This window comes from Pseudopipra pipra, chromosome 3 (assembly GCF_036250125.1).
Source record: "Pseudopipra pipra isolate bDixPip1 chromosome 3, bDixPip1.hap1, whole genome shotgun sequence".
NCBI lineage: Eukaryota > Metazoa > Chordata > Aves > Passeriformes > Pipridae > Pseudopipra > Pseudopipra pipra.
The window spans coordinates 75,181,275-75,200,326 of NC_087551.1; the positions used below are offsets into that span (position 1 = coordinate 75,181,275).

The 19,052-nt window shown below is 42.0% G+C and overlaps 1 protein-coding gene across 1 annotated transcript in view; it reads left to right on the forward strand.

Annotated features, from left to right (window-relative positions):
* The window catches only part of FAXC (failed axon connections homolog, metaxin like GST domain containing), a 28,703-nt gene that overhangs the window by 679 nt on the left and 8,972 nt on the right, over window positions 1-19,052 (forward strand). Inside the window, exons 2-5 of the mRNA XM_064649902.1 lie at window positions 53-188; window positions 5,249-5,445; window positions 13,287-13,504; window positions 18,770-18,886. Of these exons, the coding sequence (XP_064505972.1) occupies window positions 53-188; window positions 5,249-5,445; window positions 13,287-13,504; window positions 18,770-18,886 (668 nt within the window). The remainder of the gene's footprint in view (window positions 1-52; window positions 189-5,248; window positions 5,446-13,286; window positions 13,505-18,769; window positions 18,887-19,052) is intronic.

The window sequence follows — 19,052 nt, forward strand, 5'->3', positions numbered from 1 at the left end:
CATACACCTGTCCAGTGTTTCCTTTTTTTAAATTCCATTTCATTTTTGACAGGAAAGAGGAAGAGCTTGATTCAAAAGATGCTATCATACTGCATCAGTTTTCAAGGCCTAGGAATGGTGTTCCGAGTTTATCGCCATTCTGTCTGAAAATGGAAACATACTTGAGGATGGCTGATTTACCCTACCAGGTAAATTGTGCAGTTTGCCTTTGCATTGCAGCTTGCTGTAATTACGTGAAATGGCACATAGGCATCCCATCTCTCCTCCCCCCCAGTCTGTCTCACACAGGGAGAGGTAAACATACACCTACAACTGGGCGGGTACACCAACACTTTTATATCTCCAGTTAAATATGGTGTATAGCCTTTAAAGACGTGACTTGAATAAGATTGGTCCGGAACAGCTGGAGATTGAACTGGCACAGATAAATGAATGTTAAGAAGTTAACTTGGCTGGAAATGCTGAAGTGGGAGAGTAGTTTGGAGTTTCTATAACACTAAATAACACCCCAGAACTAAAACGTAACATTATTTGATCTTTGAATTTCACCATGCTGAAGACATCATGATTAGATAGCTGCAGCTTCTTATTTTCCTGGAGGGTTTTTCTATGGAGCTCTCCTGGGAAGAAGTGCTTGCCTTTTGCTTCACCTCCCATGACTGGTGCTTCCTCCACGGTGAGGTAAAACGGGTTTTCTTTTAGAGGTCATGAATGCTGCTCTGTAGTTGTGGTTGGGTGCTTCTCATGCCATCTTCCCACAGGGGATGATGAAGCCCGAGCTTCTCCAGTGAATGAAAGCTATGAGAGTGGAAACTTGGATCTCTCAGTCTCGCTCATTAGCATCAAGGGTTTAGTTGTGACACTGCGAGTTTGGCGCACACCTTGTTGTGGTGTTGGCAGGCTGTGCAGCACACGGGCTCTTTGAAACAGGGTGGTTTTCTTTTTGTTTGTGTTAAGCACTGATTGCCTTTAAGATGATGCAACAGTGATGATACATAGAATTAAGATCTTTGGATCTTTGGTAGAAGAAATGTCTGCAAGATGTTAGGAAGAACGCTTTGTTTATGTCCAGTGTTGTACATAGGAAAACCAACCCTATTACAACTTTTTTTTTTAGCACATTCATAGTTCTTATTCATTCAGCTTCATTTGTGATTAAATTCCTTTACATCAGAAGTGAAAGAAAACCTAATGAGTACATTTTGCTTAACTCTGTATAAAAGGCCTGAGTTTAATGTTCATTATCTTACAATTTAATGGTACTTGAATCAGATACTTTGGGTTACTAAAGAGGAAGATTTCCATCCCATGGGATGTATTTTCCTCATTTTGGTTTACAGAACTTGCAAGATACTGAAGTTTGTACATGCTATTGGAGCAGGAGGACTTTGTGCACATCACTTCTCCACCCAAAGTAATTTGGGTAGAAATTGCATGTTTGAAGGGAAGACAATATTGGTGAGATCTGTTTTCTTCCTAATGGCTGTTGATGCAGTTTAAAGGTTTGTGATGGTCAAGGTTGCTCTGGTGGAGAGTAGCTGAAGAAAGCTGCAGTATAAAAGATGGTTGTGACAAGATGTGGTCACTTACTTCTAAAAGATGACGTTGTGCATTTGTGTGATTCAGGACGGAGTCGTTTCGGGAGCTCATGCTGGTTATAAGTGATTCACTCAGCTTTTCCGAAAGAGAGGAATTTTACAAGGGTTACCCTCCCCTCTTTATTTTCTGGACTGAAGGTCGGCATTGCTTGTTGGTGTTGCATCTCTCTCTATCCCAACTCACTAGCTGTGAGCATTCTAAGCCGGCATAGATCAGCAGGACCATCAAAAGCGATAGTCCTACATTCAGCTGCTTCCTCTTGTCCCTTCCTACTCGTGCTTTTCTGTGGCAGATCAGGCTGGATTGCAGCTGGCCTAGCTGGAGCCAGGGAGGTTTAGTTAATTTGGTTTTAACCCAGCTTGGTTCCCACATGTTCCATGTGCTATGCTGCAGGAGCAGGAATGGGTCCCGCAGGTGCTGGGAATGCCAGGTTGCTGCTCTTAGCCATGCTGGCTTATAGAGGTTTAAGGTGTTTGTAGGGTTTTAGAGGTAAGTTTGGTGGAGCTAAACTTATGAGCTGAAGATGCAGCTTTTTTTTCTGGAAGAAGCAGATTTTATTTCTGTCCCTGAGTACATTGCTGCATTGGGCTCTGGCAGGTGGAGGAAGGTGAGGATGCTGCTGTGGGACTGAGCGGGAGGGGAGCAGGAGGTAATGTTATTCTTGGCTGGAATTACGGAGTTTTCTATACCTGGAGACTTTTATTTTGTTCCCTCATGACTGTGTTACCTGTAGGATGCTGTAGGTGACAAAGGCATGTGATGGCTGCCTGGCAGGCGGCAGCGGGTGTGTGGGGTATAGCGTGATACAGGAGGAAACACCTTGCTTCCTGTGTGCTGGCAGGGGCTGTGATGGAGAAGCACTGCAGGTGGCAGCTGGTGCTCCTCTCAGGAGACCTGCTGTGGTCATCACCCTGCAGGGAGAGGCTGCTTGGAAGGGAGGGTTGTGTAATAGAGTGAAGGCAGCAAGGTGGTCAGACTTTTACTTTTTCACTTGTTTATGTTTATACTTTATTATAGTGCATCAGATTGTTAAATAATGTGCTGTGTGTGTCTCACAGTGTGCCTTAATGGTGTGTGAGGATTGGAATAGGGTGACACGTTCCTGCTTTCAGCTGATTTTCTTCCAACAGATGCACTCTTGTAATGTGCTTACATTTTCTTGAAGCTACCTTTCTACGTGCGAGTTCTCCATCAAAAATTATTTGGGCAACCCCACCCTGGCTGGGCTGTCACAATGCCTAGCTGTTTCTCCAAAATATTTGATGCTTTTCTTGATAAAGCCTGCTTTGAGAGAGGCTATTCTGGGTGCTCATAGAGATGTTTTGGATGTTCCTTGATTTCCTCAAGAATATGAGGAGCTGAGCCTTTATGTAATATGATAAATAATTAGTGAGCAGAAATGTGCTGTTTTCATGCCAGGTCTGTGAAGATGGTAGCCTTCTTGAGAAGAGACATGAGTAAAAGTAAAAGCATAAGCACCAGTAATTGAAAATGTGAAACCTAATTTCTTCTGGATAATACTATAAAATTACCCCAGAAATGCCTTGTGCCATTCTTTTTATAAATTCCTCTATAAATGATGTTCTGTGGAGCTATTGTTGCTTTGCAGGCTGCAGTTCAGTTAATGTACTGTGAGGTATGAAGGAATATTTTGTTGGTTTCTTTTTTGGTTTTTAACAATAACATAGCTTTCCCCTACTTTGCAGCTGGAACAATTTTTAAGTGGAAAATTGATAAATATTTGATGACAATTAGTAGCAGCCATAAGGGTACTGAGGTTTCAAGCTTAAAAATGCCCATTTGAGAACAGTGAATACAAGAACAGTATAACAGATTTCTCAAGAAACTAAGGTTTTTTCAGGTCACTGAAAGATGTTTCCTATTTTGTTTGATAAACCATATGTAGTGAAACATTAAAATCTTCTTAGGCAATGTATTTATATGTTTTAGATATATGTGCTTGAAGAAATATGCAGTTGAATAATAACAACTTGCTTTTTTCTGGGTTGTGAATTGTATGGACTGCAGTAATTGCAATTTGTAATAAACACAGCTTCAAGTCCAGTAGCTTCTGCAAAACATCCATATTTGTGCACAAGAAGGGAAATAAACAAAGATTAAACCAGCAGTGCTTAGTGCTAGACACACTGTGTAGTTCCAGAAAAAACTCGGGCTTCTGTAGTAAAGTCATAATGAAAAATTATGGAATTCTATCAGTCAGTCTCAGTGCTGAAAGACTCTTTGATGAAGGGAAGGCCTTGGAAGGTGGAAGGATGGGGCAGTGCTCTCCTTTGTTTTGGATGTGCAGTGCTTTTAGAGTTTCTCCATTGGAAGTGATCCCCATGTCACCCACACATGCAAGTAGGAGGGATTCAGGTGCCTTGTTCACCCATGCAGAGGTGTGGTAGATGAGACATTATATAATCCAGTATCCCTGCATGCTGTTTGTTTGGGCACAAATCCCAGAAGAGGCTAGAGCCAGAAGGCATTGTTTCCCAGCAATGTTACCCATTTGTCTGTTTTCATCCACAAGGGAAGAATCTCTGGGAATGGCTGCATGATTGTAGTGCATTGCACAGCTGCATTTTGAGTGGTAAACAGGGTGCTGGTGCTTTCAGACTGAGTGGGAGGCATGTTCTGGTATACACTCCATGCTGTGAGAGTACCTTAATCCACCTTAAGTGAATCCAGACTTGAGTGCAGAGCCTTTATTGTAAGCCTTTATGGTTCAGCTATCTAGGCTAGGAATTTTCATTCACTAAATAACAGGATGCGGGAATGAGAATCACAAAGAAGGAAGAAAGTTCTGCCTTGTGTCTCTGCTGTCAGGAGTAAGAGAATTGAAGCCAAATATCTGATCACGTTTTGGCAGCCAGCAATTCCTCTCTAGTTTGTCAGAGGAGACATAAATTCTGTAATCTCTGTGTTTCACCTTCTCCAATGGGGAAAATACATTGCTACTTCTGCGTGAGAGGTCTGCTGAGCAAGTATTCCTCTCCAGTATTCAGCAATGCAGTAGTGCAGTACTCTGTGCTGGGCTCTTGGAGACCCAGTTGTAACAAGTATGTTTCTGAATGTGTGAGATTTCTAAGTTCTGAAGTTGCAGAAAGCAGATTTCCCTCCTGCTCGGTAAGGGAATGATATGCCTTTTGTATATGCTTGTGATAGTGTGTTTTATCATTGGAGGTAATGCAGGCATCTGTGTTAGGTAGTTAATTAATGTTTTTAAAGTACTTTTAACATGAAAAGTGCAGCTCTGTGCAAGAACCAAATTTAGTTGTGAGTCCTGTGATTAAAAACTTGTTTAGAATAACTAATCCAGTCTTCTGGGAGATCTGAGCATCTCCAACCCTTAAATAACCTGGGTATGTAATAATATTACATCACATGGCATCCAGCATAAAAGCGAGTAACACCTTTCAGGGCCTGGAAGTAGTTTTATTTGAATTGTCACATAGGGTAAAACTGCTGCTCTGATTGAATAGCTACTGCTGCTCTAGAGTATTAATTACAAAAAAAAGTTTGTTGGATAATGTTGGCTTTAAAAAGAGAGAACATTGTTTTAAAATCTTTATTTTCATTGAAACAGAACCTGAAGGGTCTTTTTTGTCTGTATATTTGTTTGTTTACTTCATTTTTTTTTCCTTAGAACTATTTTGATGGAAAACTTTCCCCTCAAGGGAAAATGCCTTGGATTGAATACAATCACAAGAAAGTATCTGGCACCGAGTTCATTATTGACTTTTTGGAAGAGAAGCTTGGAGTGAATTTAAATAAACACCTTGGTCCACATGAAAGAGCTGTTTCCAGAGCTGTGACAAAAATGGTGGAGGAGCACTTATACTGGTAAGTTTGCATGGCAAAGCTGGCTGCATTCCTGTGCTGTCAGCTCTGCCCCTGAGCTTGTACCCGGACACGAGTGCTTATTTTCTCTTGCAGAGAGCTTGGGTACCCAGCTGTTAATTTCACAGCTTTCTTCATCCTAGAAAACCGCTGCTGCTTTCTGTGTACGCCGGTATGAGCCAGGGGTAATTCCCCTGAGAATTTGTTACGCTGTGTAAGGAAGGTAAAGTCAGGCCCTTTGCCTGCAGCTTTGTAGAAGGAAGCAGCAGTGGGATGTTCCTTCGTCCTGTTTAGTGTGACCTCCATATAGAAACAGTCTTTCTAATAAAGAGCAAAAGATCAAGGTGGCTGAATACATCTGTGGTTTGGGGATGCAGGGGAACAAATCCAGTGTCTGTGGCGAATCTGGAATATTGTGTTCTTACAGTTACTGATCTTAATTATGTGTGTGTGATTACAATATGGATTATTGCCTTTCCTTGTAACACAGGATACTCCTGTTAATATGTATTGTTGGCGGTACTGCCAATTGATAGGACACAGTATTAGTCACAGTATCCTGAAAAGCTGAAATATGTATATGAATGGAAAATAGAAATGGTACTTTATGCATTTTACTGACACCTTTGAAAATAACACCTGTCATTCCTCTTGCTTTATGTTTCAGTCCTTTTTAAGTGCCCTATCTAGACTGAATTCATAGAAGTATCAGGTGGACATGGCATCTGGGATGCTGCATATGCTGCCTCAGCAGGCACAAGGCTTTTTCCTGATACTGTGCTTTCTAGTATGGATTTAAGCCCTTGCTATACTAAGTTTTGCATTTATGTTGCACTTCTTTTCTTAGAAACGATGTGTGATTTTAAATTGAATGCATTTATCTGCTTTTTCTTTCACCTTGTGATCAAAGATGAGCAGCAACACGTGAACATATAGTTCTTCAAATAATTTTTAGTGTCTCCTCAGAACAAATTTAGCATTAAGTAGCCAGATTGAAGTGATTTGATTTAGAAATGTAATCTCTGCCTTCCAGGAAGCGTGACCTTCACCAATTATACCCATCTGCAGTGTCATAGCCTCAAAAACCTGACACAAGCAGCCTGCAAATGTAACCTTATTTCATTTTTCCACCTTCAGTTACAATAGCTGCCAAAGGGAGGATGAAGCCTTTTAGTTCCCTAATGCTTCATCTCTCTGCCTTAGTGTCGGTTGTTTCGTGGTTCACAGATTTACCTGCTTTAAATGTATCATTACTACTGACAAGCTAATGCTGTTGTTGTGTCTCAATTGCAAACTTGTGCTTTGTTCTGTGAAGCTTTTGTCTGTCCATCCAGACTCCCTCAGAGCAGACTTGGCATTGCTGGACATGACACAGGGGAGTGTGGAGGACAGGTATTGCAAATTCTGGCACTGACCCAGGGAGGTGGTGTCCAAATGGGTGGACAAAGTTACATCGAGTAAGGACAGAGATGTGCATGCCTGGCTGTGTATCCCTGTTGCCTTTCCTGTCTAGTCACACAGTTAACTGAGTTTTTCCAAGGCATGTATTTTCGCTGCAGTGTAGTAAAACATCCAGCTGCAAGTCTTACTTTATGTCCCTGCTGTGTGGCTGTAACAGAGGCTTGGTGTGTTGGTGAGGTTATACCATGTGGGTTCCCTGTACTGGGCAAAGCCTGAGTCATGAGGCATTGCAATTGTATTGCTGTAATTCCTGGATAACAACTCTGACCACCTTACAGTTACACCAAAATAAACCAAGGCTTTCGTTGTGTAGGGCTGCGTTTCTCCTTGACAGCATTGTATCTGTGGTTGTGGGATCCCTTTCCATCAGTCCCTGAACCTTCCTACTTCCCACCAGAAGCTTAGGGTTTGTTCATTGTGTCCTTCAGTCCCACAGTAAAGAATTTGTAACGCAGCGATGCCTGTCTGCAGAATGAGGTTTATCAAGCCTCCAAAGCGGTGATAGAAAATGTGATACGTACTGTTTTATTGCCAGCAGCATGCAAAGTAACTTCATCATAAATAAGTAATACTGCGTTACATTTATCGAACAAGGAAGCAAAGTACATCCTGTGGTGTGCTGTCTCTGGAGGGAGCTAATCCTGGTGGGTGCTCAGCATTCCCCTGGAAATGTTTGGCTTTTGCTGAGGTAATTGCTCATCTTCACCAGTTGGTGCCCCTTACAGGTGGAAGTGGCTGCTCTGGCTGGACCCAAGAGCAGTGTAGGACTGTTGTGAACCTCAACCTGTGGACACCCTGCTTCCAGCCCAGACTGGCACCTGGCAGGGTTCAGGCAGAAAAACAGTGTGCTTATTTTTGTGCTGGGATTAGGACATTATCTGTGAGATGCACTAGACTGATTCGGAGCTGATGCTGGAGCTCCTGCCCCTGGAGAATGCCATAACCATTAGGTTTTTGCTATGTTTAAATTTGCGAAAGAAAAAAAGCCTGCTAACCTGAATGGGTGTTGGGCCAAGCCAGCAGGGAAGAGATGGGAGCGGAACAGTTTTGTGGCTCTCACCCCAGGTCCTGGATCCAGGGCAGACCACTCATCTGCTGTAGGCTTGCTCTGGGTCTCCTCCACTGCCTGCAGTGACCTGTGGGCCCTCAGAAACTAGCGTGGCACCCACAGCCACCTTTGGGGATGCATTGAGTTTTTGGCGTATCTGCAGCATGTTCATGGGATCAGACGTCTATGTAAGATGGGTGTGATCCTCACTTCCTTCCGAAACTGGCATGCTGGGCTTGATGACACTGCTGGGATTCAGGCCAGGCAGCTCCTGGTGCCTAGAGGGGTAGCAGTCTCTGTGAGATGCCTCCTGTCACTTTAATCTCAGGAGAGGGATCTTAGGTCGGTGGCACTAATGTGCTTAGCTAGACCATAAAGCCTTGAATATTCAGCTTAAGCAGACTATCCCATTAGATTGCTTTAGCTGTATTGTCAAACACAACTGTAGTGATAAGTATATATATGTATATATACATATATACACATACACACATATCCACGCATATATATATTTGACTCATTTCTTGCTTTGTCTTTCAAGAAGAAACTGTAAACATCATATGTGACTTGAGTGCTTGAAGTACAGGAAAAGCATGGTATGAGAATACAAATGAATATGACTCTGGTCAGTGTTCAGACCTGCCATGTGTTAAACATAAAATATGTTTATAATGTAAATATGTTTAAATACATCAAGCTGATTGTAAGCGCAGTGTCTCTCCTGCTGCTGACAATGATGAGACTTGAGTGCTACTGGTGGCATAGAAGCCAGTTGCTCTGGGAAGTTGCACAGCAGGTGGAGTTTCTGCTGCTGATTGTGGAATGAATTTGTTATAATCCTTTTGTATATCAAGAAATTCTGGTTTGCACATGTTCAGATAGGAGAAATAACCCCCATTTCACATCCTTGTGAATGCTTTCCCCTTGCCTTGGTGTTTAGACAGTTTTGGGATAATCAGGCAAGCTGCTGTTGATGAGTCACTTTCTTCATCTCCTCGCCTGATTTATGTATTGAGGCCAAAGCTACTATTACATTTAGACTTCGGATTTACTTCACCTCCACAGCATTGCTCTTTAATGCATTATTTTTTCATTTGTACTCTAGCATTTGTACAGATGTGCTGGCACAAATGGGAGTGTTAATGTTTCCCAAAATATTCTATTCAGGCCAATATTTAAAATAATTATGTCATCCCATAAATACTAACTGTAGTATAAAACACATAGTTATGCGTTGCTGAAGTAGATTTTGTAGACTACCCAATTTCTGGCATTTCCTAATATTTTGTAATGTTGATAGTACTCTACTGATGTATTCTGAGCAGAGGAGTGATGGGTGAAATTAAGTGCTCAGAAGCATGTTTTGGTAGGAAACACAGATTAATGAACCTTTGAATAGAATTCTTTTAACGGAGTGCTTGTAAAGTCAGTTTTAAAAGTGTTTTTAACTCTCTGTGAATCTGAGCCTACTTTTTTCCTTGCTTTTGTGTACTTAGAGCTATAAAATTTTAGAAGCAAACTCTGATTTTCTATTTAGCTATCTTTGTTGCCCATGTACATTTGAGATTTGGGACACCTGACAGTTCTACTTGTTCAGAGTCAGAAGGTAAATAAGGTAAATAGGGGAAGAGGAGGGGCAGGCATGAACTCTTCTCTGTGGTGACCAGTGACAGAACCTGAGGGAATGGCCTGAACTTGCATCAGGGAAGGTTTACATTGGGTATTAGAAAAAGGCTCTTCACCCAGATGGTGGTTGGGCACTGGAACAGGCTCCCCAGGGAAGTGGTCACAGCACCAACCCTGACAGAGTTCAAGAAGTGTTTGGACAATACTTTCAGGCACACAGCGGCAAGCAGATGTCTTAAGATTTGTTCTTGACAGTTTAGCCTAAGCAGGATTACCTTAATCCTGTGCAGTTTTCTGTTGCTGTCCTGGTTGTTAAACACCTGATCTGGTTTCTGCCTCTTCAAAACCCAAAGATCTTCTCCCCCAAGAGCAAGCAAGTGAACTCTAGGGAAATGTATTTTTGCTGTAAAGTATAGGCTAATTAGCTTTGTGGGAAACCTTGTTGATTCTGTTTTATGAAATTAAGGCCATCTTGGACAAAGTTGATCATTCAGGGTGCAGTGCCAGCTCACTGGTGTGGTTGGAGTGAGCAATAGTGGTGGCAAGTCCATACGGCAAAGTTAGTCTTGTGCAATTGGGGTGACTTTTAAAAAATGCTGCAGTGAGGTCTCCTGTCTTCTTTTTCTGTTTTGTTTTGCCTTCTTGTTGCCCTTCTCCAGGCCAGGCCTGTTGTCCTAAAGCAACTAAGTTGTGTTGCAGAGTTGCCAGATGAAGCAGATCAGGTCCATGCTGGGGTAGGAGGGTCTTTGCAGCATGACAGAGCAGTGCTTTCAGTGACCAAGTTTTTCTTTGCTTATTCAAGTATTAAGTAATAACTTACAGACTGGGAGAAAAGCTCATTGAGAGCAGCCCTATGGAGAAAGACTTGGGCGTTCTGGTGCATGAAAAACCGGACAAGAGCCAAAAGTGTGAGGTGGCCAACTGCATACTGAGCTGCATCAAAAGAGGTCAAGAGAGGTGATTCTCTCTGTGTTTGTCAGACCCCACCTACACTGAGCTTTGAAGTTCTCAGCATAAGAAAGATGTGGACCTGTTAGAGAGGGTCCAGAGGAGGGCCACAAAGATAATCAGAGTGCTGGAACACCTTTCCTGTGAAGACAGGCTGAAAACTGAGTTGTTCAGCCTGGAGCAGAGAAGGCTCAAGGGAGACCTCATTGCAGCCTTCCAGTACCTAAAGGGCACTTAGGGAAAAGGGGGAAACTGACTTTTACATGGGCAGACAGTGATAGGACAAGGGGGAACAGTTTTTTAGATTAGATGGTAGGAAGAAAGTGGTGAGGCACTGGAACAGGTTGCCCAGAGCAGTTGTGAATGCCCCATCCCTGGACATGCTCAAGGCCATGTTGGATGGGACCCTGAGCAACCTGATCTAGTGGGTAACATCCCTGCCCCTGGAGTGGGGGTGGAACCAGATGATTTTTAAGGTCCCTTCCAACCCAAGTCGTTCTATGATTCTGTGGTGTAGATAGTATTTGTAATTATTTCCTAGTGTTCACATCAAGACCAGAGTTTTTCTTCCTATTCAGAGCTGTACGTGCTGTGAAACATGACTACTGCAATGTTCCGCTCTATAGAGTGCCCTTATGCTTTAGGCCAGTCTTCTTTCCATCCTTCTTAAATACTGTTTTACTTTGTTCCTGGAGCAGGGTAGTCCCACACCACATCTTCCAGACAAAGTTAATGCTTTAAGAGTTTCAGTAGCTGTTTGCTGCTGTGCTTGTTGGCTTCATGTTCCTCCTGTGTTGCTGAATTCCTCTGCTGAATCTGGCTGTCTCAAACTCTGCTGTGCTGAAACCAGCTCAATGACTTGAGTTGATCCATCCAGTTTAAAAAACAAGGGTTGTGCAGAATGCCCCCATTCAAAGAGAGGTATTGAAGTGTATGAAATGTCAGCGGGATGCTTTTGTCATATTACTGTAGTGCAAGAGGCTGTTGAGAAACCTATTGAGGGTAAAAGCCATTAGAAGCATAGCAGGTGCATTTTTGTTCTTCATTGTTTATGCATTTGCAGCAAAACCTGTGCATGCCTCACTGTTACTAACTTCAGTGAAACCAGTTTGAGCAGAAGGCATTGAACTGCTGTGGACAACTTTTAAAAGAATTAAAATACTTTTCACCCATTTTGTTGGGAGCATTCTAAATTTGAGCATTCTAAATTTGGGGTTGTTTTCAGCTATTACAGCAAAATACTCTCCTTTCACCTCATGTTATTAGTAATTCAAGTAAAGAATCTGTGGAAATTTAAAATATTGGAACATTTTCATGGTGGAAATGTAATTGTTCCCTGATAGTAGTGCTGAATTCAGCATTTACCATGACACATGGGAGTTTGATAAAATATACATGATGAAAAAAAGTCACAGGAGTTCTTCAAGAGATACTACTTTTTTTTTTTCCCCTTTCCTTTTTTGAATTAGGTGATCCATATCAGCACTAAGAAAATTATGTGGAGTTATAAATATGTACAATGATTAAACTGAAGTCATATTCTGAACTAAAGCAATGGAGCTCTGGTCATATTGGAAATGGAAACATTTGATTATTAAGTCAGTATTTAATATAATTGTGTACATGAACTTGCATCTTTTGATATTTCAACTTTTCTATCTAGCTTCCCTAGTTTGTCAGTCTCCATGAGCTTCTTTTCATACAATCCCAAATGTGTAAATCCATTTTAGTTTTTTTTCCGTTTGGAAATTGCTACAAACCTAATAGAATATGGGTATCAACTCCCAGTGTTTCTGAGATCCTGCAGACATCATATGTCTGTCATGTCTACTTTGAGATGTCTTTAGCCCTTTTTCCAACATCCTTTGAACTTGATGACAAAAGTCGTATATGTGGTCTCTTTGGTTTGTTTGTAATTTCAGGAGATGCTGGTTATTAAAAAAGTTAATGTTTCTTTTTTTCACGAGTTTCTGGAGTTGCAACAGCAACAAATCAAGTTTTTATTTGTCTATATTATTAAAAAACAAAAATTCATGTAGGAAATAAAAATTTTAGCTGGCGAGACAAATTTTTATAAAAAGACTTTTCAAAAGAATATTATTTGCCATTCAGTAAAGCATGGGATACAACAGAATCCTTTAGAAATGTCTCTCTCATAAAATCAACATTTTGAAGAGAGTAAAATGTGAAACAGAAAACCAACCCAATAACGTCTACCCCTTCATTTTTTAAATTTTATTTTTAAAAGATTGTGTCATCATTACTTTCCAAGGAGAAGAGAGATCTTCTGAAAAATTACTGTTGGAGAAAAGTTATTGGTTGGCTAAGTTTCAGAGTATAGAGAGTAAGGAGAACAGGTTGGTGAGAAAGATTGATACCTTTGTGGGCTGTTTTGTTGTTATTGTGTTCCCCAGGTCTTTGCAGTCAGACATCTTCAGCTAATAAATCCCTTTTGCATTGCATTTTGTTACATGAGTTTAGCAGAATTCTACAACTTTTATTTTATATTTCAATATGAATCTCATTTTCTGTTGAAGTGAATCATTATTTACTGAGAGAATAAGCACTGGGCAGTCTGTGTAAGTACTGCAAAGTCGGTTTGCTCTGCTGTCACTCCAAATTGCCACAGGGTCTGCTGTTCCGCTACCTCTCCATCAGGGCAGTGACTGCTCATCTGCCTGACCTTTGTCTGAGCCTTGGCAGAGTGGTGGTGGGCTATCTGGGGATCACACTGCTATAACTTATCTTTGCATCCTTTTAGGACTTTAGCTTATTGCCAATGGGTGGAAAATCTTCATGAGACGCAAAAGATGGTTTCTCTTTTTGGCCCCTTCAGCGACTTGCTGAAGTGGATCTTCTGCCATCTGACCAAAGGAATCGTGAAGCGGGAAATGTACGGCCATGGCATTGGCCGCTTCTCAGAGGAGGAGATGTACACACTGATGGAGAAGGACATGCGGACTCTGGCAGGCCTCCTGGGTAAGGTACAGTGAGTTGTGTGTGGTCTGTTCACAGCTCTGTCCACAGGATAAAACTGACCTCAAGTGCTTCCTGACAGCTTGATCACACACACAAATAATCTCATTTTGGCAGAAGGTAGAAGCTGCACTGCTGCTGTCATTCAGTGCCTTGCTCTGGCAGAGAAAGTGTATCTTTCCCCACTGTTTGCTTCCAGATCGTGTGTCTAGAGGCATAAGAGGCTTTCTTCTCTGACCACCAAGTATGTGTGTCTAGAGGAGCAAAAGATAGCCTGCAGTTTTGGAAGAGCATATTGCTATATGAATTTAGGAAAATGTAGTGTTTAATTCTGCAAATGAAACCTCTTATTTATGATTTTTGGGGATGGGGTGTTTGTCTCATTTTTTATTTCATGGGACTTGTGGCTGTTTGCTAAATCATTATGAGGCTGGCATTTGAAAATACCTTTGCAGGTGTTATTTTGATGAGCTGAACTTTGTTGTATTTGGTTGGGTTAGTACCTTTATTCAAAGCTCCTAGTAGGCAGTGGTTGTGTGTTGTCAAAATAGGTGAGTTTAAGCTTTTTGGTTATCATAATCCAATCCTATAATGTTATTTTTAAGGTGACCTCATTTAGTTAGCATTGCATGAACCTCATTTCTGTTGTGTGGCTCAGGCTGCAATCTGCATTGGAGCTGTCTACACTGCGCTTCCTGCCTTCTGGTCTGCTGAGAGCTAAGCATATTGTGTGTCTGTGTAAAATTTAGATTTTGAGGAATTGGTTTGGGGCAGATTGCTGCTTCTCTTGAGCTTTTGTCTCTCTTGTGCAAGGAATCTAAAGAGATGGTCCATGTCTGGCCGCTGTGTTTTCTCTTATGATTGCTTTAAAGAGGTGGCTGAGTGCAGAACAGGAGAGACTGTGCTCCAAAGGGAGGACATACTGCACATGCTCTAAAGAAATAAGTGTGGAGTGGATGAAGGGAGCAAGGTGAGGAAAGCCCAGCAGAAGGAAGAAACTGACTGATTGCTCAGAAAGGGAAAAAAGAAATGTTTCTGAACTTCCAAGGTGTTCTGGAAAAGAAGGTGTTTGCAGTGGACCTAGATGAGGCTATGTAGAGTTTTCTCTAAGTTTGTTCTCTGAAACAAACCTGCCAAGTTGCTGGATTGGGAGCAAGGTGGAAAAAAGACATGTGATGCATGGGCACAATGGGCAGGGGGAAGATTTGTTGACTACTCTTTTTCTGACCCTGCTTTCTCATGCTGCATTTTGTTTGTTAACAAAAATGGTTATCTATTCTAGTGCCTCTTCAAAGAAAACCTGTTTCTTGGTGCTTAAGAGGTCCCTTTTCTGTTAGGGGGAGGAAGGGAGGGAGCAGCTCGCTTTAGAAGAGGAGATCTGATCATATCTGCTGCAGAGCTGTGGCAGCTCAAGGTACCCTCCTCAGTGGGACTACTGTTGCTGTGGTTTTGAGATTGGCACTGTGTTGCTCCATGTTCATTACAAAGAGGAATGGGGTTGAGGCAGGAGCTGGAGCAAGTTCAGCCTGTTATGGGAGCTCAGCAAAGCCCCATGGTTCTGGCTAGACAACACTGACAGGCTGCAGGGAGCAGCAGTGAATGTGTCTGTGCTAAAGTCATCCCAGTCTGCCATGAGTAGGCAGAGCCTTCAAGGGAAAACTAAAACATGTTCCCCAAGTACCTGCAAAAGTTCTGATTTGCTTATTTGAAGTCTGCATCCTTCCATCTCTGGAGTCTATACTGACACTCAGATTTGTAAAATTTTGAGTTCAAAGAGATCATTTAACCGTCTAGACATATCTCTGTGAATCAGACTGCTTGATTGCTGTTTTGAGGCCTGTGCCTTTTTGCTGGCTAAGGATGGCTTTCTAAAAGCCATCTACTTTTAATTATGAGATTTCAGAAAGCAGAGGTGCCACCACTTTTGTTAGTAATTGGTAGTAGATGTTAGTCACTATCAAAATCTGTTTAAAATCAGACTTGCTTCAAATGGGAGTTTGTCCAATTCCAGCCTGCAGGCAGATGCTTTTCCTAGTTCTTCCTTCCTTTCTGGGTGGCTTGGGTCATCTCCCTGTGAAGGTAAATGTTATAATCAGTCTCTTGCTTTTGTTTTTGGTGGGAAAAAGCATTAGAAATCCTAAAGCACTTCTTCACTGTATCAGATTTTTAATTGTATTATACACATATCAGCAGAGATTTTGTTCTCCTTCCAGATTGTTGTTGAGAATGTTCCTGTGTACTTCAAAAAGTCTTGATGGGCGTTTGCTGTATTCCTGTTATTTTATTACATTACCAACTGAACATTGTACTTTTTTTTCATCTTCCCCTCTGAAATGGATGTCAGATTAGTTGGTGTGTGGTTACGTGAATCATTATATTTGCCTTTTTGCTTGTGGGTGAGTTCATCTACTTTTAGATAATTGCCTTGATTGTCATTAACATCAGTACGCTCATGTTTTCTCCAACCGGCTGTTCATGATTGGGTCTAGTAAATGTGGCCTCCAGGTGGTATCCTGGAATGGGTAGAGAAGGTGGGACGAAGACTTCCAGACTGACTAGAGACAGCTCTGTTTCATGGGGGAAGGAGAAGGTGGTCAGTCAGCTTATTGCCTGCACAATCTTTGTGAGATTCCCCTCCACGTATATGTACCCAGGTGTTTTCCCAGAAGGGGAAATAGTTGGGATTTTGGCTGTTAGAGGGCAATCTTAAGAGCTTAAAAAGGATGCAGAACAGCTGCACATACCAAACTGTAGCTTTCAGTTATCAGGCATATCAGATTAATGCTCCCCATTTTTTAACAGGGACCATTCACATGGGAACAAGAATAACTTTTAAATTTTAAGAGCTGCTTCCAGAGAATGATAACGTGGCAGCTGCCAGTTCTTATGACACTCATTTTGACATTCCCAGTCACATCTTGGGTGCTTTTTTTTTTTTTATTTTTCATTTCTGAGAATCTTTTTTCTCTCTCCCTTGTACCTATTTCCCTGACATACTTCTCCAGATCTCTTATAAACATGGAAATTGGAACTAACCCTCCCGTGATGGATCAGTCTGCTACATTGGTATCATCTTGCTCTTTGTCCTGAAGTCTTTAAACCACAAATGTAATTTTCTTGTAGCTGTTTCCTACTGCCTGCTAGTACTGTAAGAAATTGTGGGGAATGAGCGTATGAATTAGTGATATATATAAATATACATTTTGATAATTGTGTAAAAGAGGCAAGTGAGTGAGCAATGCCCATAAGTCTCTTGGTGCCCTTTCAGCTGTCTGCCTGCCTCAGGCTTTTTTTGGGAGATGGGGATTTTAGCAGGGAGTTGCAGGGCAGCAGCTTCCTGAACTGGATTTTGAAAGCACTTGATGCTTTGTGAAGGGCAGGGGTGCTCAGAGCTGAAACACAGAGGTGGGTCTAACCTGAATGTGAGCCTCTAAAGTTAGTTGAAATGCCCTGTAGCAACCTGCAAGGGCTGACCATGCTGCTGTTGGAAGGGTGCAGGTCTTCTGCCTGTATCTCAGATCTGTTTCTTGACGGTGTTTCTTGACCCAGTGCTGAAGTAGCTGCTTTTGAATTCTCTGGTGTATGCCTTTGTAAATAGTGGAGCTGTGTGCTCTCAAATTCCCAGGCAGTACATATTTGATCCAAGTCCAGTGTGACTAGGTGATTTCATTTCTGTTGGATTAGCCAGGGGATGCAGAGAGGTGTTTGAGATGATCAGCACTGTGGCAGCCTTGATGTGACAGGCACTTTGTAATCTGGCCTAAAAATGAACACAGAGATATCTGGTCTATCAGAAAGTCTTCTGGACAAAAGTTGCACTGGAATTTTTGAGAACAAATTGGAACTGGTGGGAAAAACGTGCATAAAGGCCATATTATGTGGTGCAACATGATTTAAAACCAGATGTACAGTTCTATGAACCCACAGTTTTATTTCCTCCTCTTGCCCTTTGTTTCCGTGCACCTCAGGGTGTAGGGTGTGTTGTGCGTGGTGAACCAGAGAGAGGGATGGTTCAGCCCTCGCTCACTGCCTGCCTTAGTTGTAACAGGATGGAAATGACAGTATTACTTCCCAGCACAAATCACTATGGATTGAATCTCAAGGCCCAGTTGTATGATGCTAAATTCCTAGTGTTGGCATATAACTGTGGCTTAGGGACCAATTTTTGAGCTGTTTTTGAGATCAGAGGATCCTTAGGTGTCAGATAAATACTGAAAAGACACAACATTTACCCTGTACAGAGTTTTCAAACAATAGATTGATGCAGCTGTGAAAGAGCTGGGGAGATTTAACTCCATGTTAAAATGACATCTGACAGGCTAGAGGAGGTTATTGTTACTGGTTATTCCTGAGCACCGCTTTGGCAGCATTCCTTATACTGTACGCTGGAATTTGATGCATTTTACTGCTGGACAGTTCCTCTAGACTCGCTCAATAACCCTAACATTTAATAACCTGCTGAATTACCTTCAGCTTACTATGGTCAGGGGAAGAATGTCCTGGGGAGATGGGATAACTGGATTTTGAGAATTCAATTACATACCACATTTCACAGAGTTTATAGCACTTCAGGCCAAGGCAGGAACAGTGCAACCAGTTGACCTGACCTCTGCAATACTGCCTGTTTCACCTGGGTGCTCTATGTGTGGTCTTTGCTCCAGGTCTCATTCCTGTGATGGGAAAACAAGTTTATACTGGATGTTTTGTTGCAAACAGTGGCTTTGAAACATGATTTTTCTTCCCTGTCTTAGTTAGTTATCCATCTGTTTCTTTTTTTGGCTGATCAGATGAGTAAATGGAAACTGGATCTGCACGCACGAGAGGTGCACGCACGTGACCCGCTTCTGTCGGCAAGTTCATGATTTTGAACCGTGGTTGAAGAGTTTTGGGTTTGCAGCAAGATGAAAATCGTGCTGTCAGGCATCTGCTGGCTGCAGAGCAGGTTTTAAATGCAGTAGAACTAGTACAGTGTGTGAGTGCTGCCAGCTGTGAGGAGTGGAGGAGGTTCCTTGGCCAGTGGTGGCTCTGTTATTGGCCTGGTTATAGAAGGTGTGAGTGGGCATGGGGCAAGCTGCAGTTATGGATTTCACCCTAGCAACAGCTTTGCAGTCATATTCGGTGTTGAATTCCTGTCTTTAAGGTAGTGAACCTTTTCATTTAATTGATTTTACTAAAAAAAAAAAAGCTAAAGATGCAGCCATGGAATTTTTTTTTTTAATTGCGGAAGAGTGACAACCAGTCAAGAAATGTTTTCTGTTGTATTTACAGGTGACAAGAAGTACATTATGGGATCAACTGTTTCCACCGTTGATGCCACCGTCTTTGGACATCTGGCACAGGCAATGTGGACGCTACCAGGGACTCGACCAGAGAGACTAATCAAAGGTAAGAAAGCTTAAGATATCTCTGATGAAAAGCTCTTGGTGGCATATTCCGTGTTTACACTTGCAGCACCTTGGAAGGACATTTTGAAGACTGCAGTGCTTCAGCTGCATCACAGACTGTTCTTGCCTTTGATGTAGCATTTGTATCTTGTAATGTTGTTTTCTCT